This window comes from Cherax quadricarinatus, chromosome 6 (genome assembly GCF_038502225.1).
Source record: "Cherax quadricarinatus isolate ZL_2023a chromosome 6, ASM3850222v1, whole genome shotgun sequence".
Taxonomy (NCBI): domain Eukaryota; kingdom Metazoa; phylum Arthropoda; class Malacostraca; order Decapoda; family Parastacidae; genus Cherax; species Cherax quadricarinatus.
Window position 1 is genome coordinate 20352964 of NC_091297.1, and position 26449 is coordinate 20379412.

General features: G+C 40.4%; 1 protein-coding gene across 2 annotated transcripts in view; it reads left to right on the plus strand.

Moving 5' to 3' along the window:
• LOC128692529 (uncharacterized) overlaps positions 1 to 21563 on the plus strand; it is a 242489-nt gene extending 220926 nt beyond the window's left edge. The window contains exon 10 of one of the 2 annotated variants that reach the window (XM_070080838.1): positions 13208 to 21563. Coding sequence is in view for 1 of the 2 variants with exons in the window: in XM_070080845.1 (XP_069936946.1) it covers positions 13208 to 13228 (21 nt within the window). In the remaining variant the exon portion in view is untranslated. The remainder of the gene's footprint in view (positions 1 to 13207) is intronic. The other variant, XM_070080845.1, reaches the window with a different exon arrangement.
• Positions 21564 to 26449: the final 4886 nt, after the last annotated feature.

A 26449-nucleotide genomic window follows, 5' to 3' on the forward strand; every position in this document is an offset into this window, starting at 1 on the left:
TGTGTGTTGTTGGTATGGCTTAACATGAAACAATTACCGAGAAGCAATTAACCCCGGACGGTTAGCCACCCAGGATAACCCAAGAAAGTCAGTGCATCATCAAGGACTGTGTAACTTATTTCCATTGGGGTCCTTAATCTTGTCCCCCAGGATGCGACCCACAACAGTTGACTAACACCCAGGTGAACAGGAAAAAATGCCTGGAACTAGTGCTCATATTGGTGAGGTTAGTGGGGAGGATGTGGAAGAATTGATGGAGGAGGACAATGAAGAACTAGGCCACACCTGAGGAAACTGCTCTGGAGGAGGGGAGAGAGAAATTTAAGAACTTGCCTACTTCAAAGATTAAGGAAATGTGTGCAATGTGGCTTAAAGTGCAAACCTTTTTTGATGAAAATCACCCTGACACAGCTATTGCAAGCCATGCTGGTGACTATTACACTGACAATGTTGTGAAACACTTTAGGAATGTCATAAAGGAACGAGAGGTACAGGCCTCTATGGACAGATATGTTGTGTGACAGAAGTCCAGTGACTCTCAAGCTGGTCCTAGTGGCATTAAAAGAAGAAGGGAAGTAACCTCGGAAAAGGACTTGACACCTCAAGTCCTAATGGAAGGGGAATCCCCTTTTAAACACTAAGACCATCAACACTCTCCCCTCCTCCCATCCCATCAATCATCACCAGATCTTCAATAAAGGTAAGTGTCATGTAACTGTGCATGTCTTCTTCAGTTTGTGTGTATTAAAATTAATATTTCATGTGGTAAAAAAAAAATTTTTTTCATACTTTTGGGTGTCAGGAACGGATTAATTTGATTTCCATTATTTCTTATGGGGAAAATTAATTTGCATAACGATAATTTCGCATAACATTGAGCTCTCAGGAACGGATTAATAGCGTTATGCGAGGGTCCACTGTACTTTTATTATTATACGTATTATTATTATGCATATTATTATTATTACAATATAAATAATTTGTAATTTTTATTCACACAAAAAATGTAAGATTTACTGTTATGCCTTATTGCAATAATTGTATAAATGTCAACCCATTCACGACTGCATATTGGAATGGACATTTGTTTACTCTTGAACATAGTCAAGCAAACGAGCATTTCTCCCTCGTTGAGCTCAATTTCAAGGTACTTTTCGTCGTGAAAGGAATCAAATCATATCTATTTCTGTAATATATCTTCCATTCTATCAAATGAGACCAAAAAAACGAGAATACATCCATAAAAACCATACGAAAATACCGCTAATGGGTGGCTAATTGCTGAGAAGTGAGCTCCATTATTTATGCTCCGATTTCTTTCATTTTTGGTGTATGTTAAGAAGCATCATTACATCATACATTACCCAAGTTTCAATAAGATAGTCCAACAAACAAATGAGATACAATTCCCTAGATCAAGAGCAAGAGCCCATCACCAGTGTCAAGGAACCTCCCTTGAGGTCTGCTTGATTATGGAAATTTTTCTCGTGTATGGAAGCAAAAAATCAACCCATCGACTGCTCGTATTTGGAAAAACTCGCATGTGGATGCGCTCGCAAGTAGAGGTTTCACTGTATATACGTGGAGTGGGGGGTTTGGGACTTACTGCCCCCGCAGCCCGGTCTGTGACCAGGCCTTATGAGAATAAAAATTCAAAATGGAAAGCAAGTGTAATGTAGGAGAGGTCTGGAGACATAACTAATAAACAGAGAAAATGTTGTTTTAGTGTGAGGAATGTCTACATTCTTTATTCTGTGCCCTATTTTTAAATTGGCAATTTTTTTATTTTTTTTTGTGAAATTGGCCAAATTACCTATCTTTGGGTAGTAGAAATAGTTAAATGGGTGTTTTTTCGTACTCAATTGAGAGAATGAAAGGTATACTAGTGAAATAGCTAAGAGTTTGGTCAACTGGAATTGGGTGAAATCGCCAGTGCATAAATATTGCAGAGGTCACTAATTTTGCATCTGTGTAATTCCATAAGTTTTCCATCAAATCTTGTACTCTTGGTGTCATTACTGTTCAAAAAAAGATTCTCTGTCATTTCCTATTTTTTTTTTTTTAAATTCTTGGACCCTGAGAGCAATTTTTAGATCAGGTGTCTGAACCTTGAAAGGGTTGGTAGGTAATTAAAGGTACAACACTGGTTAATATCTATTTACTAGATGTCTTGGTGGTGAATGTCAGTTTTGACATCCACCAGTCTCAAGAAAAGTTTTTAAAGCATGTCAGGCTGTTTCATTATCCATCATGACATATTGCATTTCCTTAGTAGAAGCCTTTCCTTAACATAAGAGTTCACTTCAGCTTGGTCTTTGTCTCTTAGATCCCATCAGACAAGCAATTTAACTTCTGGGGCTTATTCAAGAATTCCACTTTATTACTCAAACTTCCCATAGAAGAATAGAATCTGCATCACCTTGTTAACTTTGTTAGCTTTTTTTTTTCTAATTCTGAGGTCCTTTTATTCCCTCTGGGTATTAAGTTATAAATCAGTGTTCGAGTTAGAGGTGCTGCTAGCTGGTTTGCACATCTTCTCAGCAATCTTGGGCTCAACTTGTCTGGGCACACAGCCTATTCTTGGTCAAGCGATTTAAGAAGGAAATGCACCTCCTCCTGCCTTATTTTCACCACTGACAGTTTTGACACAGTTCTTGCAGCTAGCCAAGGAGGGTCCCTTGCTGGATCAGGAACTTGCATTTTGGTAGCAAAGTGTTCGTCAAAGAGGTCCACCTTCTCTTGACTATCTCACACTCTCTCTCTATCTCTGTCTGTCTCTGTGTCTGTATCTCTCTGTCTCTGTCTCTCTCTGTCTCTCTCTGTCTCTGTCTCTCTCTGTCTCTGTCTCTCTCTGTCTCTGTCTCTCTGTCTCTGTCTCTGTCTCTGTCTCTCTCTCTCTCTCTCTGTCTCTGTCTCTCTGTCTCTCTCTCTGTCTCTCTCTCTCTCTCTCTCTCTCTCTCTCTCTCTCTCTCTCTCTCTCTCTCACTCTCTCTCTCTGTCTCTCTCTGTCTCTCTCCATCTCTCTCTCTCTCTGTCTCTCTCACTGTCTCTCTCTCTCTCTGTCTGTCTGTCTCTCTCTCTCTCTCTCTCTCTCTCTCTCTCTCTCTCTCTCTCTCTCTCGCTGTCTCTGTCTCTGTCTCTTTTTTTTTTACACAGGGTTTGACAAGGATCCCTAGCTTTATTGACAGGCTATTTACAGATTAAGGATGCCTAACTTTATTGGCAAACTAAGAGCTGTTACCTACATCAGCTCATTTGAAAGCATTTTTATTGTTATGAGACATACAAGTAGGAAACAGGATAAAGTTGGAGCCATCTGTGGGCCAGAATTTTCATTTGATCAGCTGACTTTATCTCGTTGACATCATTATGCTGTACGAATGTGTTCCATACTCGAGTCATCCTGGGTATATATGATCTCAGATGGAGTGATGTTCTGAAGAAGGGTACAGCCAGAGTGAAGTTGCTGCTTTCTGCCCGTCTTGTGGCATAAAAGCTTGTTTCACGCTGTCCTCGAAGTGGATCCAAGTGTGGTACTTTGACAATATTGGCCTTGTACATAACAGTAAGGCCACCCACATCCCTCCTGTGGTGAAGGCTCTGCTGAAATGACAGATCTATCCAGGATGGGTCCAGGCGAGAGATGAGACGTTTTGTTCTGTTCTCTACTTTGTCAAGCAGTCGCAGATGAGGGGGGGGGGGCAGGCAAACCAAGAAAGTGGAGCATAGTCAAGGTGTGAGTGTACTTGTGCCTCGTACAGAATCTTGCAACCCCTACTGTCAAGCAGATGCGAGATACGGCGAAGTGCTGTAAGCTTCCTGGCTGCCTTGTTTGCAAGATTTACAACATGGTTCTTCATGGTTAGTTTGGAGTCAAATTTCACCCCAAGGTTATCAACTTCTTCTCCAGGTGCCAACACCCTCCCATTCATCCTTACTACTGCACCAGCATTACCATCATGGTGCCTAGAGATCATCATCATTTGTGTTTTCTCAGGTGCAAATGTTACTTGCCATCTATTTCCCCAAGCTGATATAGCTCTTAGCTGGTGATTGATGTAGCTTAGAGCAGCTGGCATTTCTTCTCTTGGATAAGTGAATGTCAGTGTACAGTCGTCTGCATATGCATGGGATTCTTGGAGGAGATGAAGAAGGTTGTTGAAGTAGACATTCCATAACAATGGTTCCAGCATGCTTCCTTGTGGAACACTTGCCCCAATAGGATGTCTTGCTGATTCCATTCCATTGAGAACTACACTTAGAGATCTACCATGAAGGTAATCACTGAGGAGACATGGCGTAGAGCCTGCAATTCCCAGTGCTTGAAGTTTTGCTAAGAGGCCCTGGTGTCACACCTGGTCAAAAGCACCAGCAATGTCCAGTGCTACCACACAGCTGACTTTGGATTCATCCAGTGACTGGTGCCACTTAGTGGAGAGGTTTAACAACAGATCAGCAGAGTAACCTTTCCTGAAGCCATATTGATGATCACAAAGTAGTGAGTGGTAGTCAAAAAACTCTGTCATTTGTCTTGAGATTATTGTCTCAAGGATCTTACCAGTGATTGACAAGAGTGACACTGGTCTGTAGTTGCTGATTTCTGCTCTGCTCTTCTTTTTGTGAACTGGGACTACAGTTTCCTCTTTCCACAGAGAGGGCCATTTGCATTGTACTAGGCAGTGCTGAATGATACGAGTTAGAGTTGCTGCTAGCTGGTCTCCACATCTTCTCAGCAATCTTGAGCTTAACTTGTCTGGGCCCAGAGCCTCTTCTTGGTCAAGCGATTTAAGAAGGAAATGCACCTCCTCCTGCCTTATTTTCACCACTGACAGTTTTGACACAGTTCTTGCAGCTAGACAAGGAGGGTCCCTTGCTGGATCAGGAACTTGCATTTTGGTAGCAAAGTGTTCAGCAAAGAGGTCTGCCTTCTCTTGACTACTAGTAGAGGTGGTCCCATCCTGTTGATTTAGAGGTGGAATGAGTTCATCAGGCAGATAACCTTGTCTGTCCTTGACCAGGGACCACCAGGTTTTGGAGCCTACCTTACCTGATGCTAGCTTTCTTTTTGTGTCCACCTCCCATTTAGCAATGGCCCACTTTTGAACGTGACCCATATGCCTACAGGCTTTCCTGTGCAAGTTCATGTTATAGGTGGTAGGATGTCTCTTATACCTTCGCCATGCTTTGTACTTGGCAGTAGCAGCCTCTCTACAATGAAAGCCAAATAAAGGCTGATCTGTAGGCTTCGTCACATATTGCCGGTGAGGAATGTGCTCTTGTTGTAGCTTAAGGATGTGACCAGTGAAGGCTTTCACTTGGTTGTCAACATCCCCTTGGAGAAGAGCATTCCAATCAGTGGTGGTGAGCTCAGTGCAAAGGGCTGGCCAATCACCTCTTTCCCATAGCCAGGTTGTGCGTGTAAGGTCTCTAAACAGGTGGTCCTGTCTGTCAAGTTCCTCTTTCTTCCGACACTGGTCCTCCTGATGTCCTTTCTTGTAGCAGTAATTGCACCTGGTATCTTGCAGGCGGTTGTTGGCGGTGTGCCCCTTCCGCCCCTTCTGTCTCTCTGTCTCTCTCTGTCTCTCTCTCTGTCTGTCTCTCTCTCTGTCTCTCTCTCTGCCTCTCTTTTTTTTTTTTTTACACGGGGTTTGACAAGGTAAAGGATCCCTAGCTTTATTGACAAGCTATTTACAGGTTAAGGATTCCTAACTTTATTGGCAAGCTAAGAGCTGTTACCTACATCAGCTCATTTGAAAGCATTTTTATTGTTATGAGACATACAAGTAGGGAACAGGATGAAATTGGAGCCATCTGTGGGCCAGCATTTTCATTTGATCAACTGACTTAATCTCGTTGACATCATTATGCTGTACGAATGTGTTCCATACTCGAGTCATCCTGGGTATGTATGATCTCAGATGGAGGGATGTTCTGGAGAAGGGTACAGCCAGAGTGAAGTTGCTGCTTTCTGCCCGTCTTGTGGCATAAAAGCTTGTTTCACGCTGTCCTCGAAGTGGATCCAAGTGTGGTATTTTGACAATATTGGCCTTGTACATAACAGTAAGGCCACCCACATCCCTCCTATGTTGAAGGCTCTGCTGAAATGACAGATCTATCCAGGATGGGTCCAGGCAAGAGATGAGACGTCTTGCTCTGTTCTCTGCTCTGTCAAGCAGTCGCAGATGAGAGGGGGGCAGGCAAACCAAGAAAGTGGAGCCTACTCAAGGTGTGAGTGTACTTGTGCCTCGTACAGGATCTTGCAACCCCTACTGTCAAGCAGATGTGAGATACGGCGAAGTGCTGTAAGCTTCCTGGCTGCCTTGTTTGCAAGATTTACAACATGGTTCTTCGTGGTTAGTTTGGAGTCAAATTTCACCCCAAGGATATCAACTTCTTCTCCAGGTGCCAACACCCTCCCATTCATCCTTACTACTGCACCAGCATTACCATCATGGTGCCTAGAGACGATCATCATTTGCATTTTCTCAGGTGCAAATGTTACTTGCCATCTATTTCCTCAAGCTGATATAGCTCTCAGCTGGTGATTGATGTAGCTTAGAGCAGCTGGCATTTCTTCTCTTGGATAAGTGAATGTCAGTGTACAGTCGTCTGCATATGCATGTGATTCTGGGATGAGATGAAGAAGGTTGTTGAAGTAGACATTCCATAACAATGGATCCAGCACGCTTCCTTGTGGAACACTTGCCCCAATAGGATGTCTTGCTGATTCCGTTCCATTGAGAACTACACTTAGAGATCTACCATGAAGGTAATCACTCTTTCTCTCTCTCTTACTCTCTCTCTCTATCTCTATCTCTATCTCTCTGTATCTCTCTGTATCTCTCTGTATCTCTCTCTATCTCTCTCTATCTATCTCTCTCTATCTCTATCTATCTCTCTCTATCTATTTCTCTCTATCTATCTCTCTCTATCTCTCTCTATCTCTCTCTCTGTATCTCTCTCTGTATCTCTCTCTGTATCTCTCTCTGTATCTCTCTCTGTATCTCTGTATCTCTCTCTGTATCTCTCTCTGTATCTCTCTCTGTATCTCTCTCTGTATCTCTCTCTGTATCTCTCTCTCTCTCTCTCTCTCTCTCTCTCTCTCTCTCTCTCTCTCTCTCTCTCTCTCTCTCTCTCTCTCTCTCTCTCGCTCTCTCGCTCTCTCGCTCTCTCGCTCTCTCTCTCGCTCGCTCTCTCGCTCTCTCGCTCTCTCTCTCGCTCTCTCGCTCACTCTAAAGTGGCCCCTTTAACCCTTAAACGGTCCAAACGTATATACACGTTTTTTCAACATTTGAAAGTGTGTAAAAAATGTAGATGATCTTTTTTTTTTTTTTGCATTTGAAAACATGTAAAAAACTTTTTTCTACATTTTATTTTTTGTTATATTTGAAAACAGGTAGTAGGTTGGTAGACAGCAACCACCCAGGGAAGTACTACCGTCCTGCCAGATGACTGTGAAACAAAAACCTGTAACTGTTTTGCATGATGGTAGGATTGCTGGTTTCTTTTTCTGTCTCATAAACACGCTAGATAACAGGGATATCTTGCTACTCCTACTTACACTTTGGTCACACTTCACAGACACGCACATGCATATATATATACATACATCTAGGTTTTTCTCCGTTTTCTAAATAGCTCTTGTTCTTCTTTATTTCTTCTATTGTCCATGGGGAAGTGGAAAAGAATCTTTCCTCCGTAAGCCATGCGTGTCGTATGAGGCGACTAAAATGCCGGGAGCAATGGGCTAGTAACCCCTTCTCCTGTAGACATTTACTAAAAAAGAGAAGAAGAAAAACTTTATAAAACTGGGATGCTTAAATGTGCGTGGATGTAGTGCGGATGACAAGAAACAGATGATTGCTGATGTTATGAATGAAAAGAAGTTGGATGTCCTGGCCCTAAGCAAAACAAAGCTGAAGGGGGTAGGAGAGTTTCAGTGGGGGGAAATAAATGGGATTAAATCTGGAGTATCTGAGAGAGTTAGAGCAAAGGAAGGGGTAGCAGTAATGTTAAATGATCAGTTATGGAAGGAGAAAAGAGAATATGAATGTGTAAATTCAAGAATTATGTGGATTAAAGTAAAGGTTGGATGTGAGAAGTGGGTCATAATAAGCGTGTATGCACCTGGAGAAGAGAGGAATGCAGAGGAGAGAGAGAGAGAGATTTTGGGAGATGTTAAGTGAATGTATAGGAGCCTTTGAACCAAGTGAGAGAGTAATTGTGGTAGGGGACCTGAATGCTAAAGTAGGAGAAACTTTTAGAGAGGGTGTGGTAGGTAAGTTTGGGGTGCCAGGTGTAAATGATAATGGGAGCCCTTTGATTGAACTTTGTATAGAAAGGGGTTTAGTTATAGGTGATACATATTTTAAGAAAAAGAGGATAAATAAGTACAGTGGACCCCCGGTTAACGATTTTAATCCGTGCAAGAGGGGTAATTGTTATGCGAAATAATCGCTATGTGAATGAATTTTCCCCATAAGAAATAATGGAAATCAAATTAATCCGTGCAAGACACCCAAAAGTATGAAAAAAAAAATTTTACCACATGAAATATACATTTTCCCACACACAAAGAGAAGGATACATGCACAATAGTAGAGTAGTACATGCACAGTATATATTGTGCATGTACTAGTCTACTAAATGAAGAATAAATGACACTTACCTTTATTGAAGATGCAGCAATGACTGATGAGACACTGTGTCCTGGGAGTGCCTTTTCCTCCTGAGTACTGTAGGTCCTGTTTGGCATTTTCTTCCAGAACAGGCCTTATCACACTGTGTATGCCACTACGATTCTTAAATCTCTCAAACCAACCTTTGCTGGCTTTAAATTCACCAATATGAGCACTAGTTCCAGGCATTTTTCCCTGTTCACCTGGGTGTTAGTCGACTTGTGTGGGTTGCATCCTGGGAGACAAGATTAAGGACCCCAATGGAAATAAGTTAGACAGTCTTCGATGACACTGACTTTTTTGGGTTATCCTGGGTGGCAAATCCTCTGGGGTTAATTGTTTCTTGGTATTCTCAATAAGCCACACCAACAACGGTGCTACAGCAGCAGCAGCAGCTGACAGTGCAGCAGCAGCAGCAGCTGACAGTGCAGCAGCAGCAGCTGCAGCTGACAGTGCAGCAGCAGCAGCAGCAGCTGTACCACCAATAGTAGCGATGGTTGATTGGGGTTTATTATACAACCTGGCCAGCTCGGAGACATGCACTCCACTTTCATACTTATCAATGATCTTTTTCTTCATCTCTATTGTAATTCTCACCCTTATTGCTGTAGGGTTGGCACTAGAAGCTTTCTTGGGGCCCATAGTCACTTATTTTCCAGAAAAAGCACCGAAAACACTGTAATAATACGAAATATTCCGATTGTATGCTTGGATGTTACCGCGGAGGCTGGCTGGTAAACAATGCCACCGGCGGAACATGTGAGCGCGTCTCGGACGAAAATCGGTAAGCAGGTTTTTAAGCGGTATGTGAGGCAAAATTTTTGCAATTAAAGTAAGCGGTATGCGAAATAATCGCTATGTGATGCCATCGTTATGCGGGGGTCCACTGTATACAAGATATGATGTAGGGCGAAATGACAGTAGTTTGTTGGATTATGTATTGGTAGATAAAAGACTGTTGAGTAGACTTCAGGATGTACATGTTTATAGAGGGGCCACAGATATATCAGATCACTTTCTAGTTGTAGCTACACTGAGAGTAAAAGGTAGATGGGATACAAGGAGAATAGAAGCATCAGGGAAGAGAGAGGTGAAGGTTTATAAACTAAAAGAGGAGGCAGTTAGGGTAAGATATAAACAGCTATTGGAGGATAGATGGGCTAATGAGAGCATAGGCAATGGGGTCGAAGAGGTATGGGGTAGGTTTAAAAATGTAGTGTTAGAGTGTTCAGCAGAAGTTTGTGGTTACAGGAAAGTGGGTGCGGGAGGGAAGAGGAGCGATTGGTGGAATGATGATGTAAAGAGAGTAGTAAGGGAGAAAAAGTTAGCATATGAGAAGTTTTTACAAAGTAGAAGTGATGCAAGGAGGGAAGAGTATATGGAGAAAAAGAGAGAGGTTAAGAGAGTGGTGAAGCAATGTAAAAAGAGAGCAAATGAGAGAGTGGGTGAGATGTTATCAACAAATTTTGTTGAAAATAAGAAAAAGTTTTGGAGTGAGATTAACAAGTTAAGAAAGCCTAGAGAACAAATGGATTTGTCAGTTAAAAATAGGAGAGGAGAGTTATTAAATGGAGAGTTAGAGGTATTGGGAAGATGGAGAGAATATTTTGAGGAATTGTTAAATGTTGATGAAGATAGGGAAGCTGTGATTTCGTGTATAAGGCAAGGAGGAATAACATCTTGTTGGAGTGAGGAAGAGCCAGTTGTGAGTGTGGGGGAAGTTCGTGAGGCAGTAGGTAAAATGAAAGGGGGTAAGGCAGCCGGGATTGATGGGATAAAGATAGAAATGTTAAAAGCAGGTGGGGATATAGTTTTGGAGTGGTTGGTGCAATTATTTAATAAATGTATAGAAGAGGGTAAGGTACCTAGGGATTGGCAGAGAGCATGCATAGTTCCTTTGTATAAAGGCAAAGGGGATAAAAGAGAGTGCAAAAATTATAGGGGGATAAGTCTGTTGAGTGTACCTGGTAAAGTGTATGGTAGAGTTATAATTGAAAGAATTAAGAGTAAGACGGAGAATAGGATAGCAGATGAACAAGGAGGCTTTAGGAAAGGTAGGGGGTGTGTGGACCAGGTGTTTACAGTGAAACATATAAGTGAACAGTATTTAGATAAGGCTAAAGAGGTCTTTGTGGCATTTATGGATTTGGAAAAGGCGTATGACAGGGTGGATAGGGGGGCATGTGGCAGATGTTGCAAGTGTATGGTGTAGGAGGTAGGTTACTGAAAGCAGTGAGGAGTTTTTACGAGGATAGTGAGGCTCAAGTTAGAGTATGTAGGAAAGAGGGAAATTTTTTCCCAGTAAAAGTAGGCCTTAGACAAGGATGTGTGATGTCACCGTGGTTGTTTAATATATTTATAGATGGGGTTGTAAGAGAAGTAAATGCGAGGGTCTTGGCAAGAGGCGTGGAGTTAAAAGATAAAGAATCACACACAAAGTGGGAGTTGTCACAGGTGCTCTTTGCTGATGACACTGTGCTCTTGGGAGATTCTGAAGAGAAGTTGCAGAGATTGGTGGATGAATTTGGTAGGGTGTGCAAAAGAAGAAAATTAAAGGTGAATACAGGAAAGAGTAAGGTTATGAGGATAACAAAAATATTAGGTGATGAAAGATTGGATATCAGATTGGAGGGAGAGAGTATGGAGGAGGTGAACGTATTCAGATATTTGGGAGTGGACGTGTCAGCGGATGGGTCTATGAAAGATGAGGTGAATCATAGAATTGATGAGGGAAAAAGAGTGAGTGGTGCACTTAGGAGTCTGTGGAGACAAAGAACTTTGTCCTTGGAGGCAAAGAGGGGAATGTATGAGAGTATAGTTTTACCAACGCTCTTATATGGGTGTGAAGCGTGGGTGATGAATGTTGCAGCGAGGAGAAGGCTGGAGGCAGTGGAGATGCCATGTCTGAGGGCAATGTGTGGTGTGAATATAATGCAGAGAATTCGTAGTTTGGAAGTTAGGAGGAGGTGCGGGATTACCAAAACTGTTGTCCAGAGGGCTGAGGAAGGGTTGTTGAGGTGGTTCGGACATGTAGAGAGAATGGAGCGAAACAGAATGACTTCAAGAGTGTATCAGTCTGTAGTGGAAGGAAGGCGGGATAGGGGTCGGCCTAGGAAAGGTTGGAGGGAGGGGGTAAAGGAGGTTTTGTGTGCGAGGGGCTTGGACTTCCAGCAGGCATGCGTGAGCGTGTTTGATAGGAGTGAATGGAGACAAATGGTTTTTAATACTTGACGTGCTGTTGGAGTGTGAGCAAAGTAACATTTATGAAGGGATTCAGGGAAACCGGCAGGCCGGACTTGAGTCCTGTAGATGGGAAGTACAGTGCCTGCACTCTGAAGGAGGGGTGTTAATGTTGCAGTTTAAAAACTGTAGTGTAAAGCACCCTTCTGGCAAGACAGTGATGGAGTGAATGATGGTGAAAGTTTTTCTTTTTCGGGCCACCCTGCCTTGGTGGGAATCGGCCAGTGTGATAATTAAATAATAATGTAAAAAAAACGCAGATCTACTTTTGGAGCACTACGGATTTGAACGTCGATCTGTTTGGACCGTTTAAGGGTTAATTATGAGCATGGGAGGGTTATGTTAAACCTTTAGTCAATTGTCCATATCCACCCTTATGTGGGTTGAAATAGGGGTCCCTGTTTACACATTGGTCATAATACCATCTTAGATTATTTATTAATTGTGCACTTGTTCTCCAAAACACAGATAGGTATTCATTCACTAGGTGCACATAAAATTAAGCAAACCCTAATAGTTTACTGATTAACAGATGTATACAGCAGTCAGTCCACATGGTTTTGTCCTCTGTACTGAGTAGCTGACATCTGTGGCACTACAGGTTTGATATGGTGCCCAATTGGCACTCAGAGGGTGATGCAGGTGAGTATCTCTCACTCATCTTGGCCAGCAAAATCTACCTCTATACCCTAGGCTGATAAAAGCAGTTGGCTAAGTATTTAATCATGAAAGAGGAAGCTGGGCTGCGGTTAGGTAGGTCTTTGAAGCACCACTGCTTATGGCACAATAATTTGAGTCCCAAACTAGTGTGAGCTGCAATCCATCATTGTTACTTCATAGTGCACAGCTGAGCTCGCTAACAATCAGGTCAGATGGTTGGGCCTGTAAATGAGCATTTCTGGAATTCTTCCACACATCAGCTCCCCTCAAATGCCTCACTGAGCCTGGTCCCAAAAATAACAGAAGAAAGAGTATCCTCAAGAAAAGGTAGAAAGGGGTAACTGTACTAAAAGTGGTAGGGTACTCCAGAATATGAATAAAAAAAGTTATTTTCTGAGACATTCTTTTGAGTTTCATCAAGACATACACAGTAGTTTTTCACTCTTCAAAATATACTACTATGTATACTTAAACATTCTTGTGTACAAATACAGTATGTATATGCAATTTACTGTATGTACTCTTATTTGAGTAAGTATACTCTATAATGAGAAGAAAGAGTAAATATAAGCTTCATTATGCTTTACCCATAAGACCAATGGGGCTAACTGTTTAATTTTTCTTTTCAGATCCTTGAGGAAGAAGACTAATCTGTTGTAAGATAGGAGTGCCTTGTGTTTCATTTAGATCCCAAGAATAAAAAAGTGATTGTTTCAGTCAGTCAATAACACACGGGTATTCTCTTTAACATTACAGTGGACCCCTGCCTAACGATGTTATTTCAATCCAGAAGTCTGTTTGGGTGCTGTTATAGACCGAATTTGTTCCCATAAGGAATATTGTGAATTAGATTAGTCCGTTACAGACCCCCAAAAATACACCTACAAAAAAACTTACAAAAATACACTTACATAATTGGTCGAGTTGGGAGCTGATCGTTAGGCAGGGGTCCACTGTATTTAATGTTTTATCAGTACTAAAAACCACAAGTTTACCAGTGCACTTGTCTCCTGTTGTTATTATCTTGTGGTTTTTACCTTATTGCAACTAAGTATTGTTTTGGATCAATTATTTAGCATAATTTCCATCAAAAGATTGAAACAGTGTTTTATACCATATTTTATACCATATTAAGATTTACTAAATTATTGCATAATTATGAACAAAAGTTATGGTTGAAAACTGCAACATACCAGTTAAACGAATCTTTCATGCATCTGTGATACCTTGTTTTTCTTTTGCCAGCTGTTTTAATTTGAGCAGAATTTAAAATTGATTTTTCCTTAGAATTTTCCACATATTTGAATATTTGTTTTACCTTATTTAAATATAACATTACAGACCATATTAATTATTAGTGTTAATTTTAGGGAGAAAGTCATGCAGGGTAAAGTATCAGATAGACAAAGAAATATAACTAAATAAAGACGGTAGGTAAACGGGCATATTACAGTTAAGCAGTAACACAAATGTATATTAGAGAACAGGTTAAAACTTTGTTAAGAGTTATTTTCTGCACAATTGGCTTAGTATGTCATTAATAAAGTCAGCGCTTTTTTTTTTTCCACTCCACATCAGCTGTCTTCTGCCAAGATAGGCTGAAGCAATGAACGGAAATACATTCGCCATCTTTTATTCAATAGCTGTCATATCATAAGTGTACAGATATAACAAACAATTCAAATGACCTAACAGCAGTGCAGGCACTACTTCCCATCTCCAGGACTCGAGTCTGACTAACTGGTTTCCTTGAATCCCTTCATGAATATTACCTTGCTCACACTCAAGTAGCACATCAAACCCTGAACACCACTTATCTCCACTTTGGTATAACATGTTCACACACCTGCTGGATGCTCAAACCTCCACCATTTAGAACCTAGTTCAGTCCTCCCTCCAACCCATCCTGGGATAATACCTATGCCTCCTCCCCACCTTGGATTTATACACCTTTGCCATATTATTCCTCTGTAACCGTTACATTATAATTTTTTTTGTAGCCCATACCATCTGATTTCTATGCTTCTAATTCTATGCATAATATTCACATTACACATTTTCTCTTAAACATGACATTACTACAACCTCCTTGAAGCAATGTTTGAAGAATATGCTGCACACTGATGTGAAAGTGCTGGCACTGCTATACCCTGGTACATTGAGATTGCCGTGATGCCCATTGCCTTTGCTACTATGTACGCTCTCATGTTCTCTGCAATCCTTCCATTTATAGAATAGTCACTGATATTAGTAGACATTCTTTATTTGTTCGCCGCCCCTGTTTGCTCCATCCCTTTTCTCTTCGCCTACATTCGCTCTTGTCTTCCCTTCAATTGCCACCTTTCTATGTTCATGTAGCATCTCACTTTTCCCTACCCCCCTGGGAAATTCCAGCTGTTCAAGTCTGTTCTTTCTCACTCCCTTGCTCAAAAGCCCAACTGCCTACGGTAGCTTCCCGCTCTCTTTTTCTTGACCACTTCCACTCTCATTCTCATGCCATCACAGTGTACACAGATGACTCTAAGTCTTCTGACGGTGTCAGATTCGCAGCAGTGTTTCCAGACAGCGTCATGCAAGGGCATTTACTGTCTTCGGCTAACATTTTTACTGCTGAATTGTATGCCATTCTTGCAGCACTTATCCATATTTGCATCTTTGCCTGTGTCATAATTTGTGGTTGTTTCAGACTCCCTTAGTGCTTTTCAGGCAATACAAAAATTTGACACACCTCACCCCTTAGTCCTCCGTATCCAACTTTGGTTATGCCGTATCTCTACCAAACATAAAGATATTGTTTTTTGTTGGGTCCCTGGTCATGTTGACGTACAGGGCAATGAACAGGCAGACACTGCTGGGCGGTCAGCAGTACATGACCTTCCAGTTTCATATAGAGGTGTTCCATTCATGGACTATTTTGCTGTTATAGCTACCCACCTTCACACCCATTGGCAACAACGTTGGTCTGCTCTGCTCAATAACAAACTTTGTTCTATTAAACGGAGTATAGGTTACTGGCCGTCTTCTTGTCACCAGTGTCGAGGTTGGGAGACTACTCTCTCCCGCCTTCGCATTGGGCATACTCATCTTACTCATGGATATCTCATGGAGAGGCGCCCTGCTCCTCTCTGTGAGAATTGTCAGGTTCCAGTATCGGTCAGCCACATTCTGTTAGACTGCCCACTTTATCAACGAGCACGCAGAATTTACCTCCAACGTCGTCTTCGCTCCGCTGCTCTCTCTTTACCTTCCCTTCTCACTGATGGACCCACCTTTCATCCAGACTCTCTCATTGAGTTTTTGACAACAACTGACTGACTCCACAAACTCTGATGATGATACCTTCAGCCCTTTCTACCTCAATCTCTTCCTACCATCTATCCATGCACTATCCCCTGCCCTGCTGTTTTCTGTAGCCTACTAATCATCCCTACCCCCTTCTGCTGCCCGATACCCTCACTTCCTTCCCTACCCTGCAGCGCTGTATAGCCCTTGTGGCTTAGCGCTTCTTTTTGATTATAATAATAATCTGGTACATTGACAGTTTTGCCTTCATAGATACACCTCTTTCTACAGACACCTCAACACCACCACCACTTTTTTTTTTTTTAACAAGTCGACCGTCTCCCAAAGAGGTAGGGTGACCCAAAAAGAAAAAAAATCCTCAAAAAGAAAATACTTTCATCATCATTCAACACTTTCACCGCACTCATACATAATCACTGTTTTTGCAGAGGTGCCCAGAATATAACAGTTTAGAAGCATATACGTATAAAGATATACTGTATAACATATCCCTCCAAACTGCCAATATCCCAAACCCCTCCTTTAAAGTGCAGGCATTGTACTTCCCATTTCCAGTACGCAAGTCTGGCAGTATAGAAATAACCGGTTTCCCTGAATCTCTTCACTAAATATTACCCTGCTCACACTCCAACAGCTCGTCAGGTCTCAAATACCATTCGTCTCCATTCACTCCTATTTAACATGCTCACGCACGCTTGCTGGAAGTCCAAGCCTCTTGCCCACAAAACCTCCTTTATCCCCTCCCTCCAACCTTTCTGAGGATGACCCCTACCCCGCCTTCCTTCCCCTACAGATTTATACGCTCTCCATGTCATTCTACTTTGATCCATTCTCTCTAAATGACCAAACCACCTCAACAATCCCTCTTCAACCCTCTGACTAATACTTTTATTAACTCCACACCTTCTCCCAATTTCCACACTCTGAATTCTCTGCATAATATTTACACCACACATTGCCCTTAGACAGGACATCTCCACTGCCTCCTTGCTGCTGCATTTACAACCCAAACTTCACACCCATATAAGAGTGTTGGTACCAGTCTACTTTCACACATTCCCTTCTTTGCCTCCCGAGATAACTTTTTTGTCTCCACCTATACCTCAATGCACCACTCACCTTTTTTCCTTCATCAATTCTATGGTTAACCTCATCCTTCATAAATCCATCCACTGACACATCAACTCCCAAATATCTGAAAACATTCACTTCTTCCATACTCCTTCTCTCCAATTTGATATCCAATTTTTCTTTATCTAAATCATTTGATACCCTCATGACCTTACTCTTTTCTGTGTTCACTTTCAACTTTACTATGGTTCACCTCAGATTTCATAGACCCATCTGCCAACACATCCACTCAAATATCTAAACTAGTTAATGCTCTTCATGCTCCCACCAATCTGATATCTTACAACCTTGCTCTCTTCTATGTTTACTTTTAATTTCCTTTTACCTACCTTCACAAACTCCTCCACTAACTTTTACAACTTGTCTTCAGAATCTCCCAAGTAACCTGGGCTTCATTTTCTGTATTAAAAGCTTAATGCTTTTAGTAACCTACTACCTATTCCATACATTTGCAACATCCAACACATTGCTTACTTATTCACCTTATTGTGTGACTTTTTTAAATCCAGAAATCCAGCAGAGTTCATTGATATTCTTCATTGGAAACAGTATACATATTCCCTACCCCTTCCTTAATTCCTCTTGTTCCTATGTGATTGTACATTATCTGATTCCTAAGTTTCAGTAATGATTTTGCCATTCACTTTACCTGGTATACTCAACAGTTTTTTTTTTTTCCTAAAATAATTACTCTGTCCTGTCTCTTTTTCTCCTTGTATAAAAGACTTAGTGGCAGATGCAGTTCAATGTAGATAAATGCATGGTTCTGAAGCTCGGGAGTGTCCATAACCCTAGCACTTATAAGTTAAATAATGTAGAAGTTAGCCATACAGATTGCGAAAAGGACTTGGGGGTTATGGTAAGCAGCAACCTTAAACCAAGACAGCAATGCCTAAGTGTACGTAATAAGGCAAATAGATTACTGGGATTTATATCAAGAAGTGTAAGCAACAGAAGTCCAGAGGTCATACTGCAGCTTTATACATCATTGGTAAGGCCTCACCTAGATTATGCAGCTCAATTCTGGTCTCCATATTACAGAATGGACATAAATTCATTAGAAAACATTCAGCGTAGGATGACTAAATTAATACATAGCATTAGAAATCTTCCTTATGAAGAAAGATTGAAGACTCTTAAGTTACATTCACTTGTTAGACAAAGAATGAGGGGAGATCTGATCGAAGTGTATAAGTGGAAGATAGGTATTAATAAAGGGGATATTAACAAGGTCTTGAGGATATCTCTCCATGAGAGAACCCGCAGTAATGGATTTAAATTAGATAAGTTTAGATTTAGAAAGGACATAGGAAAGTATTGGTTTGGAAATAGGGTAGTTGATGAGTGGAACAGTCTACCTAGTTGGGTTATTGAGGCTAGGACTTTGGGTAGTTTCAAATTTAGGTTGGATAAGTACATGAGTGGGAGGGGTTGGATTTGAGTGGGACTTGCACATCAGAGCTTATTTCTTGGGTAGCATTGAAAATTGAGTTGGTCAAATGTTTGTTAGTGGGATGAATTGTAAAGGACCTGCCTAGTATGGGCCAACAGGCCTGCTGCAGTATTCCTCCTTTCTTATGTTCTTATGTTTTCTGACAACCTTAGGTACTTTCCCTTCCTTCATGCTCATTCTGAGCAAATACACTAATCACTACAAAACTATTCCTACTTGCTTTTGGCATCTCAGACTTAACCCAGTCTGATTCAGCTGCTTTATTCCCATTCATTCTGATCATTGTTTAACACACATCTAGTTTTTTCCTTAATTCTGCAAGATCTTATTGCTCCTTTGCCCATTGCAAAAGAAAAAATGAATACTGCCTTCCTTTCATGATGAACTTTTAACAGCTCAAAACATTCCTTCCAACCTTTCAGTTCCTCTACCTTCCCATCTGTTATCTTATTTCTTTTTTTTTTAATTGTTAAATCTATTTGCTCTCAGGCTTTCTCAACTTATTAATATGTGAATAACTAAAAGTGTAATGAACATTTGTCAGTGCTCAATAATAACCCACTTGGGCACACTTAGAAAATTAATTGGCCTTTATATTTCAACCCTCTGCTGGGGTCCTCTTCACCAGATACACAAATGAAAGGAGAACATATCTTTATAAGTAGACTGTGCCTCTCAACCGTGTAGGTGAGCGTGGAGCATCAGGTCAGTGCGTGGGAAGACAGGTCAGGGAGTAAGTAACTGAGTGTGAAGACTTGTCATTGCACTTGCTCCTATGCACTGACCTGATGCTCCATGCTCACCTGCACAGTTGAGAAGTGGAACCTTCCTATAAATTTATGTTCTCTTTTCATTTGCGTGTTTACTGTATACGTGTTTTCACCCCAAGCAGGAAGTTGAAATATACAAACCAGTTAATTTTCTGAGTTTCTGTCTCCATGTGGTTTATTAATCTCTTTCCAAAACTGTTTATTCTCAGGAAGATTTACTGAGATGGACTTGCCCAGTCTCACATTTGCTCTCCTTTTGCACTCTGTCACTACCCTTTACCTTTCTTTCCCGCTCCTTATATTCTGTCTTCCATATATCATTTTTAAATTCTAGAAACCTCTCATGGAACCTTTTTCTTGCTCACCACCATCTTGACCTCATCATTCCACCAATCATGCTATTTCCCACTTGCACCCACCCTCCTTTAACCACTAAATGAAGCACTTTTGAATTACTGTATTAGGCATGAGATTTCATGTCTCCATATTAAGCATCCATTTGTATGCAACTTCTCCATGAAATTTGTGTTCTTTTTATTTTCTCATCCAGTGACAGTTGTTGTAAATACAAATACAATTTTTCGGGAAGTCAAACAATAGAAACTTCTAGAAGATGCAGATATACTGCATATATATATATATATATATATATATATATATATAAACACGCTAAGATAACAGGGATATCTTGCTACTCCTACTTACACTTTGGTCACACTTCATAGACACGCACATGCATATATATATATACATACATCTAGGTTTTTCTCCTTTTTCTAAATAGCTCTTGTTCTTTTTTATTTCTTCTATTGTCCATGGGGAAGTGGAAAAGAATCTTTCCTCCGTAAGCCATGCGTGTCGTATGAGGCGACTAAAATGCCGGGAGCAATGGGCTAGTAACCCCTTCTCCTGTATACAATTACTAAAAAAGAGAAGAAGAAAAACTTTATAAAACTGGGTTGCTTAAATGTGCGTGGATGTAGTGCGGATGACAAGAAACAGATGATTGCTGATGTTATGAATGAAAAGAAGTTGGATGTCCTGGCCCTAAGCGAAACAAAGCTGAAGGGGGTAGGAGAGTTTCAGTGGGGGGAAATAAATGGGATTAAATCTGGAGTATCTGAGAGAGTTAGAGCAAAGGAAGGGGTAGCAGTAATGTTAAATGATCAGTTATGGAAGGTGAAAAGAGAATATGAATGTGTAAATTCAAGAATTATGTGGATTAAAGTAAAGGTTGGATGCGAGAAGTGGGTCATAATAAGCGTGTATGCACCTGGAGAAGAGAGGAATGCAGAGGAGAGAGAGAGATTTTGGGAGATGTTAAGTGAATGTATAGGAGCCTTTGAACCAAGTGAGAGAGTAATTGTGGTAGGGGACTTGAATGCTAAAGTAGGAGAAACTTTTAGAGAGGGTGTGGTAGGTAAGTTTGGGGTGCCAGGTGTAAATGATAATGGGAGCCCTTTGATTGAACTTTGTATAGAAAGGGGTTTAGTTATAGGTAATACATATTTTAAGAAAAAGAGGATAAATAAGTATACACGATATGATGTAGGGCGAAATGACAGTAGTTTGTTGGATTATGTATTGGTAGATAAAAGACTGTTGAGTAGACTTCAGGATGTACATGTTTATAGAGGGGCCACAGATATATCAGATCACTTTCTAGTTGTAGCTACACTGAGAGTAAAAGGTAGATGGGATACAAGGAGAATAGAAGCATCAGGGAAGAGAGAGGTAAAGGTTTATAAACTAAAAGAGGAGGCAGTTAGGGTAAGATATAAACAGCTATTGGAGGATAGATGGGCTAATGAGAGCATAGGCAATGGGGTCGAAGAGGTATGGGGTAGGTTTAAAAATGTAGTGTTAGAGTGTTCAGCAGAAGTTTGTGGTTACAGGAAAGTGGGTGCAGGAGGGAAGAGGAGCGATTGGTGGAATGATGATGTAAAGAGAGTAGTAAGGGAGAAAAAGTTAGCATATGAGAAGTTTTTACAAAGTAGAAGTGATGCAAGGAGGGAAGAGTATATGGAGAAAAAGAGAGAAGTTAAGAGAGTGGTGAAGCAATGTAAAAAGAGAGCAAATGAGAGAGTGGGTGAGATGTTATCAACAAATTTTGTTGAAAATAAGAAAAAGTTTTGGAGTGAGATTAACAAGTTAAGAAAGCCTAGAGAACAAATGGATTTGTCTGTTAAAAATAGGAGAGGAGAGTTATTAAATGGAGAGTTAGAGGTATTGGGAAGATGGAAGGAATATTTTGAGGAATTGTTAAATGTTGATGAAGATAGGGAAGCTGTGATTTCGTGTATAGGGCAAGGAGGAATAACATCTTGTAGGAGTGAGGAAGAGCCAGTTGTGAGTGTGGGGGAAGTTCGTGAGGCAGTAGGTAAAATGAAAGGGGGTAAGGCAGCCGGGATTGATGGGATAAAGATAGAAATGTTAAAAGCAGGTGGGGATATAGTTTTGGAGTGGTTGGTGCAATTATTTAATAAATGTATGGAAGAGGGTAAGGTACCTAGGGATTGGCAGAGAGCATGCATAGTTCCTTTGTATAAAGGCAAGGGGGATAAAAGAGAGTGCAAAAATTATAGGGGGATAAGTCTGTTGAGTGTACCTGGTAAAGTGTATGGTAGAGTTATAATTGAAAGAATTAAGAGTAAGACGGAGAATAGGATAGCAGATGAACAAGGAGGCTTTAGGAAAGGTAGGGGGTGTGTGGACCAGGTGTTTACAGTGAAACATATAAGTGAACAGTATTTAGATAAGGCTAAAGAGGTCTTTGTGGCATTTATGGATTTGGAAAAGGCGTATGACAGGGTGGATAGGGGGGCAATGTGGCAGATGTTGCAAGTGTATGGTGTAGGAGGTAGGTTACTGAAAGCAGTGAAGAGTTTTTACGAGGATAGTGAGGCTCAAGTTAGAGTATGTAGGAAAGAGGGAAATTTTTTCCCAGTAAAAGTAGGCCTTAGACAAGGATGTGTGATGTCACCGTGGTTGTTTAATATATTTATAGATGGGGTTGTAAGAGAAGTAAATGCGAGGGTCTTGGCAAGAGGCGTGGAGTTAAAAGATAAAGAATCACACACAAAGTGGGAGTTGTCACAGCTGCTCTTTGCTGATGACACTGTGCTCTTGGGAGATTCTGAAGAGAAGTTGCAGAGATTGGTGGATGAATTTGGTAGGGTGTGCAAAAGAAGAAAATTAAAGGTGAATACAGGAAAGAGTAAGGTTATGAGGATAACAAAAAGATTAGGTGATGAAAGATTGAATATCAGATTGGAGGGAGAGAGTATGGAGGAGGTGAACGTATTCAGATATTTGGGAGTGGACGTGTCAGCGGATGGGTCTATGAAAGATGAGGTGAATCATAGAATTGATGAGGGAAAAAGAGTGAGTGGTGCACTTAGGAGTCTATGGAGACAAAGAACTTTGTCCTTGGAGGCAAAGAGGGGAATGTATGAGAGTATAGTTTTACCAACGCTCTTATATGGGTGTGAAGCGTGGGTGATGAATGTTGCAGCGAGGAGAAGGCTGGAGGCAGTGGAGATGTCATGTCTGAGGGCAATGTGTGGTGTGAATATAATGCAGAGAATTCGTAGTTTGGAAGTTAGGAGGAGGTGCGGGATTACCAAAACTGTTGTCCAGAGGGCTGAGGAAGGGTTGTTGAGGTGGTTCGGACATGTAGAGAGAATGGAGCGAAACAGAATGACTTCAAGAGTGTATCAGTCTGTAGTGGAAGGAAGGCGGGGTAGGGGTCGGCCTAGGAAGGGTTGGAGGGAGGGGGTAAAGGAGGTTTTGTGTGCGAGGGGCTTGGACTTCCAGCAGGCATGCGTGAGCGTGTTTGATAGGAGTGAATGGAGACAAATGGTTTTTAATACTTGACGTGCTGTTGGAGTGTGAGCAAAGTAACATTTATGAAGGGATTCAGGGAAACCGGCAGGCCGGACTTGAGTCCTGGAGATGGGAAGTACAGTGCCTGCACTCTGAAGGAGGGGTGTTAATGTTGCAGTTTAAAAAACTGTAGTGTAAAGCACCCTTCTGGCAAGACAGTGATGGAGTGAATGATGGTGAAAGTTTTTCTTTTTCGGGCCACCCTGCCTTGGTGGGAATCGGCCGGTGTGATAATAAAAAAAAATAATAAATACTATATATATATATATATATATATATATATATATATATATATATATATATATATATATATATATATATATATATATATATATATATATATATATAATGTATATATATTATATATATATGGATATATATATATATATGGATATATATATATATATATATATATATATATGGATATATATATATATATATATATATATATGGATATATATATATATATATATATATATATATATGGATATATATATATATATATATATATATATATATATATATATATATATATATATATATATATATATATGGATATATATATATATGTATATGGATATATATATATATATATATATGTATATATGTATATATATATATATATATATTTAAATATATGGATATATATATATATATATATGGATATATATATATATATATATATATATATATATATATATATATATATATATATATATATATATATATATATATATATGGATATATATATGGATATTGCCATTATGAAACAAACATTACTGTGCAGCATTTTAAAAGATGAAAAACTAGAAAAAGATTTTTTGTATGTTTATTTCTTTATATGATAGATCTAACCTGTAGACTTTAAGACTGGAAATATTTTCAACAGATGTCCTTCCCTAAACCCTAGGTAGTAGGTTGGTAGACAGCAACCGCCCAGGGAGGTACTACCGTCCTGCCAAGTGAGTGTAAAATGGAAGCCTGTAATTGTTTTACATGATGGTAAGATTGCCGGTGTCTTCTCTGTCTCATAAACATGCAAGGTTTCAGGTATGTCTTGCTACTTCTACTTACACTTAGGTTACACTACACATACATGTACAAGCATATATATACACACCCCTCTGGGTTTTCTTCTATTTTCTTACTAGTTCTTGTTCTTGTTTATTTCCGCTCATCTCCATGGGGAAGTGGAACAGAATTCTTACTTCGTAAGCCATGCATGTCATAAGAGGCGACTAAAATGCTGGAAGCAAGGGGCTAGTAACCCCTTCTCCTGTATAAATTACTAAATTTAAAAAGAGAAACTTTCGTTTTCTGGGGGAGATGGGGGAGGGTGGCACCTGCCTCGGTAGGATGTGGCTGGTTTGTTGAAAGTAGTAGTAGTAGTCCTTCCCTAAACACCTCCACCTCATTTCCCTCACTTTCTCTTTCACCTCTGCCATACATCACTGTATATCCTTTATATTAGGGTTTAGTACTTTCCATGAAGATATATTTTTTTAACACTGGCCATTTCCCACTAAGGCAGGGTGACCCCAAAAAAGAAAAAGAAACGTATTCATAAAATTTTTCTTATTTTTACATTTTAGTAATTTACATGGAAAGGGTTATTAGCTTCTGGCATTTTAGTTGCCTCTTATGACACATGGCTTACAGAGGAAGGATTCTTCTCTACTTCCCCATGGAGAAATAATAATGATAATTTAGGGACATTAAAAGTGAAATTAAAAGAAAAGCTGCTTTCCTTCATAGAGGAATTTCACTAAATTATGCAGATGACAAAATAATAATGTTATGATTATCATAATGTAAATTGAGAAATTTGCTACTTAAATTAAACTATAAAATAATTTTTTTTTCAAGAATTCTTCCATTGATATAAAGTCATTAAGTTTTTTTATGAAAAAGAACTGCAAATTGATGTATGTAAAATGTGTAAATTCACCAAGGTGGAAATAAAGAGGCTTCTTAAGTTTTTATTATTTACTTTATCTGTTCTTAAAATACTTACGATTCATTATTGATGCACATAATACATTATTAACCCTTTCAGGGTTTCCGATGTACTAGTACGGCTTACACGCCAGGGTTACTGACGTACTAGTATGCATAAATTCTAGCGCCTTCAAATTGAGCAGGAGAGAGCTGATAAGCATACATATGATAGAATGGGTCTATGTGGTAAGTGTGCGCAGTAGGAAAAAAATTTATGCACCCGCATTGCATTGTGGGAGTGGTAATTCAGCGCACCTTTGCAACTAAGCCAAGCTAAGGAATACCTCACTCTCCAGCAGTCTGAGTGGTGAGGATAGGCAGTAAGGGGGGTTGGGAGGCAGTGGGGGTAGTAGGGAAGTGAGCTGGCTGGCTAACTGGCTGGCTGGCTAGCTAGCTAGCTAACTGGCTGGCTGGCTGGCTGACTGGATGGCTGACTGGCTGGCTGGCTAACTGGCTGGCTAACTTGCTGGCTAACTGGCTCACTGGCTGGCTGGCTGTTTGTGTGTGTGTGTGTGTGTGTGTGTGTGTGTGCGTGCGTGCGTGCATGTGCCTGTCTGTCTGTCTGTCTGTCTCTGTCTGTCTCTCTGTCTCTCTCTCTCTCACACACAGGTACACACAAATACAATTATACATAGTGAAAATTGCTTAGGATAACCCAAAAAATCCAGACTGGCAAATAATAAGTATCAGACTCAGATGTGACTACTGCATTGAGTGTAAAACGTGTTGGTTCACTAGTGGCTCTCTCTGAAACAGAGAGACAGAAAGAGAAGCAGACAGACAGATAGACAGAAAAAGAGAGAAGCAGACAGATAGACATGTTTATGTGCACAGTGAAAACAAATAAACAGAAGGCAGTGTACCCTCATCATATTTCAACACTCTCATTAGTGGAGAGATAAGACAATGATGAACTCTCTTACACAATGCTTCAATTATTATTATTATTATATTGTCCGTATAGCAGGCAAGACGGCCAGCCAGCCAGTAGGCCAGATGGCCAGCCGGCCAGACAGCCAGCAGGCCAGCCAGCCATGTTGTTTACACAAACCTACTCTCCCTTCCCCACCAAATATTGCTGGGACCTATAAATACTATGTATATATTTCTAGGCAATAATATGTGACTAAAATAGGTGAAAATGTTCACCTGTCAATGTGTGTGCAGTTATTGTGTACTCATGTAATTGTACTCGCCTAATTGTGGTTGCAGGGGTCGAGACTCTGCTCCTGGCCTCGTTTTTTCACCGATTGCTACTAGGTCCTCACTCTCCCTGCTCCTTGTCTAGCATACAACGAGTGTATATATCCAAAACATGGCTTATATTGGTC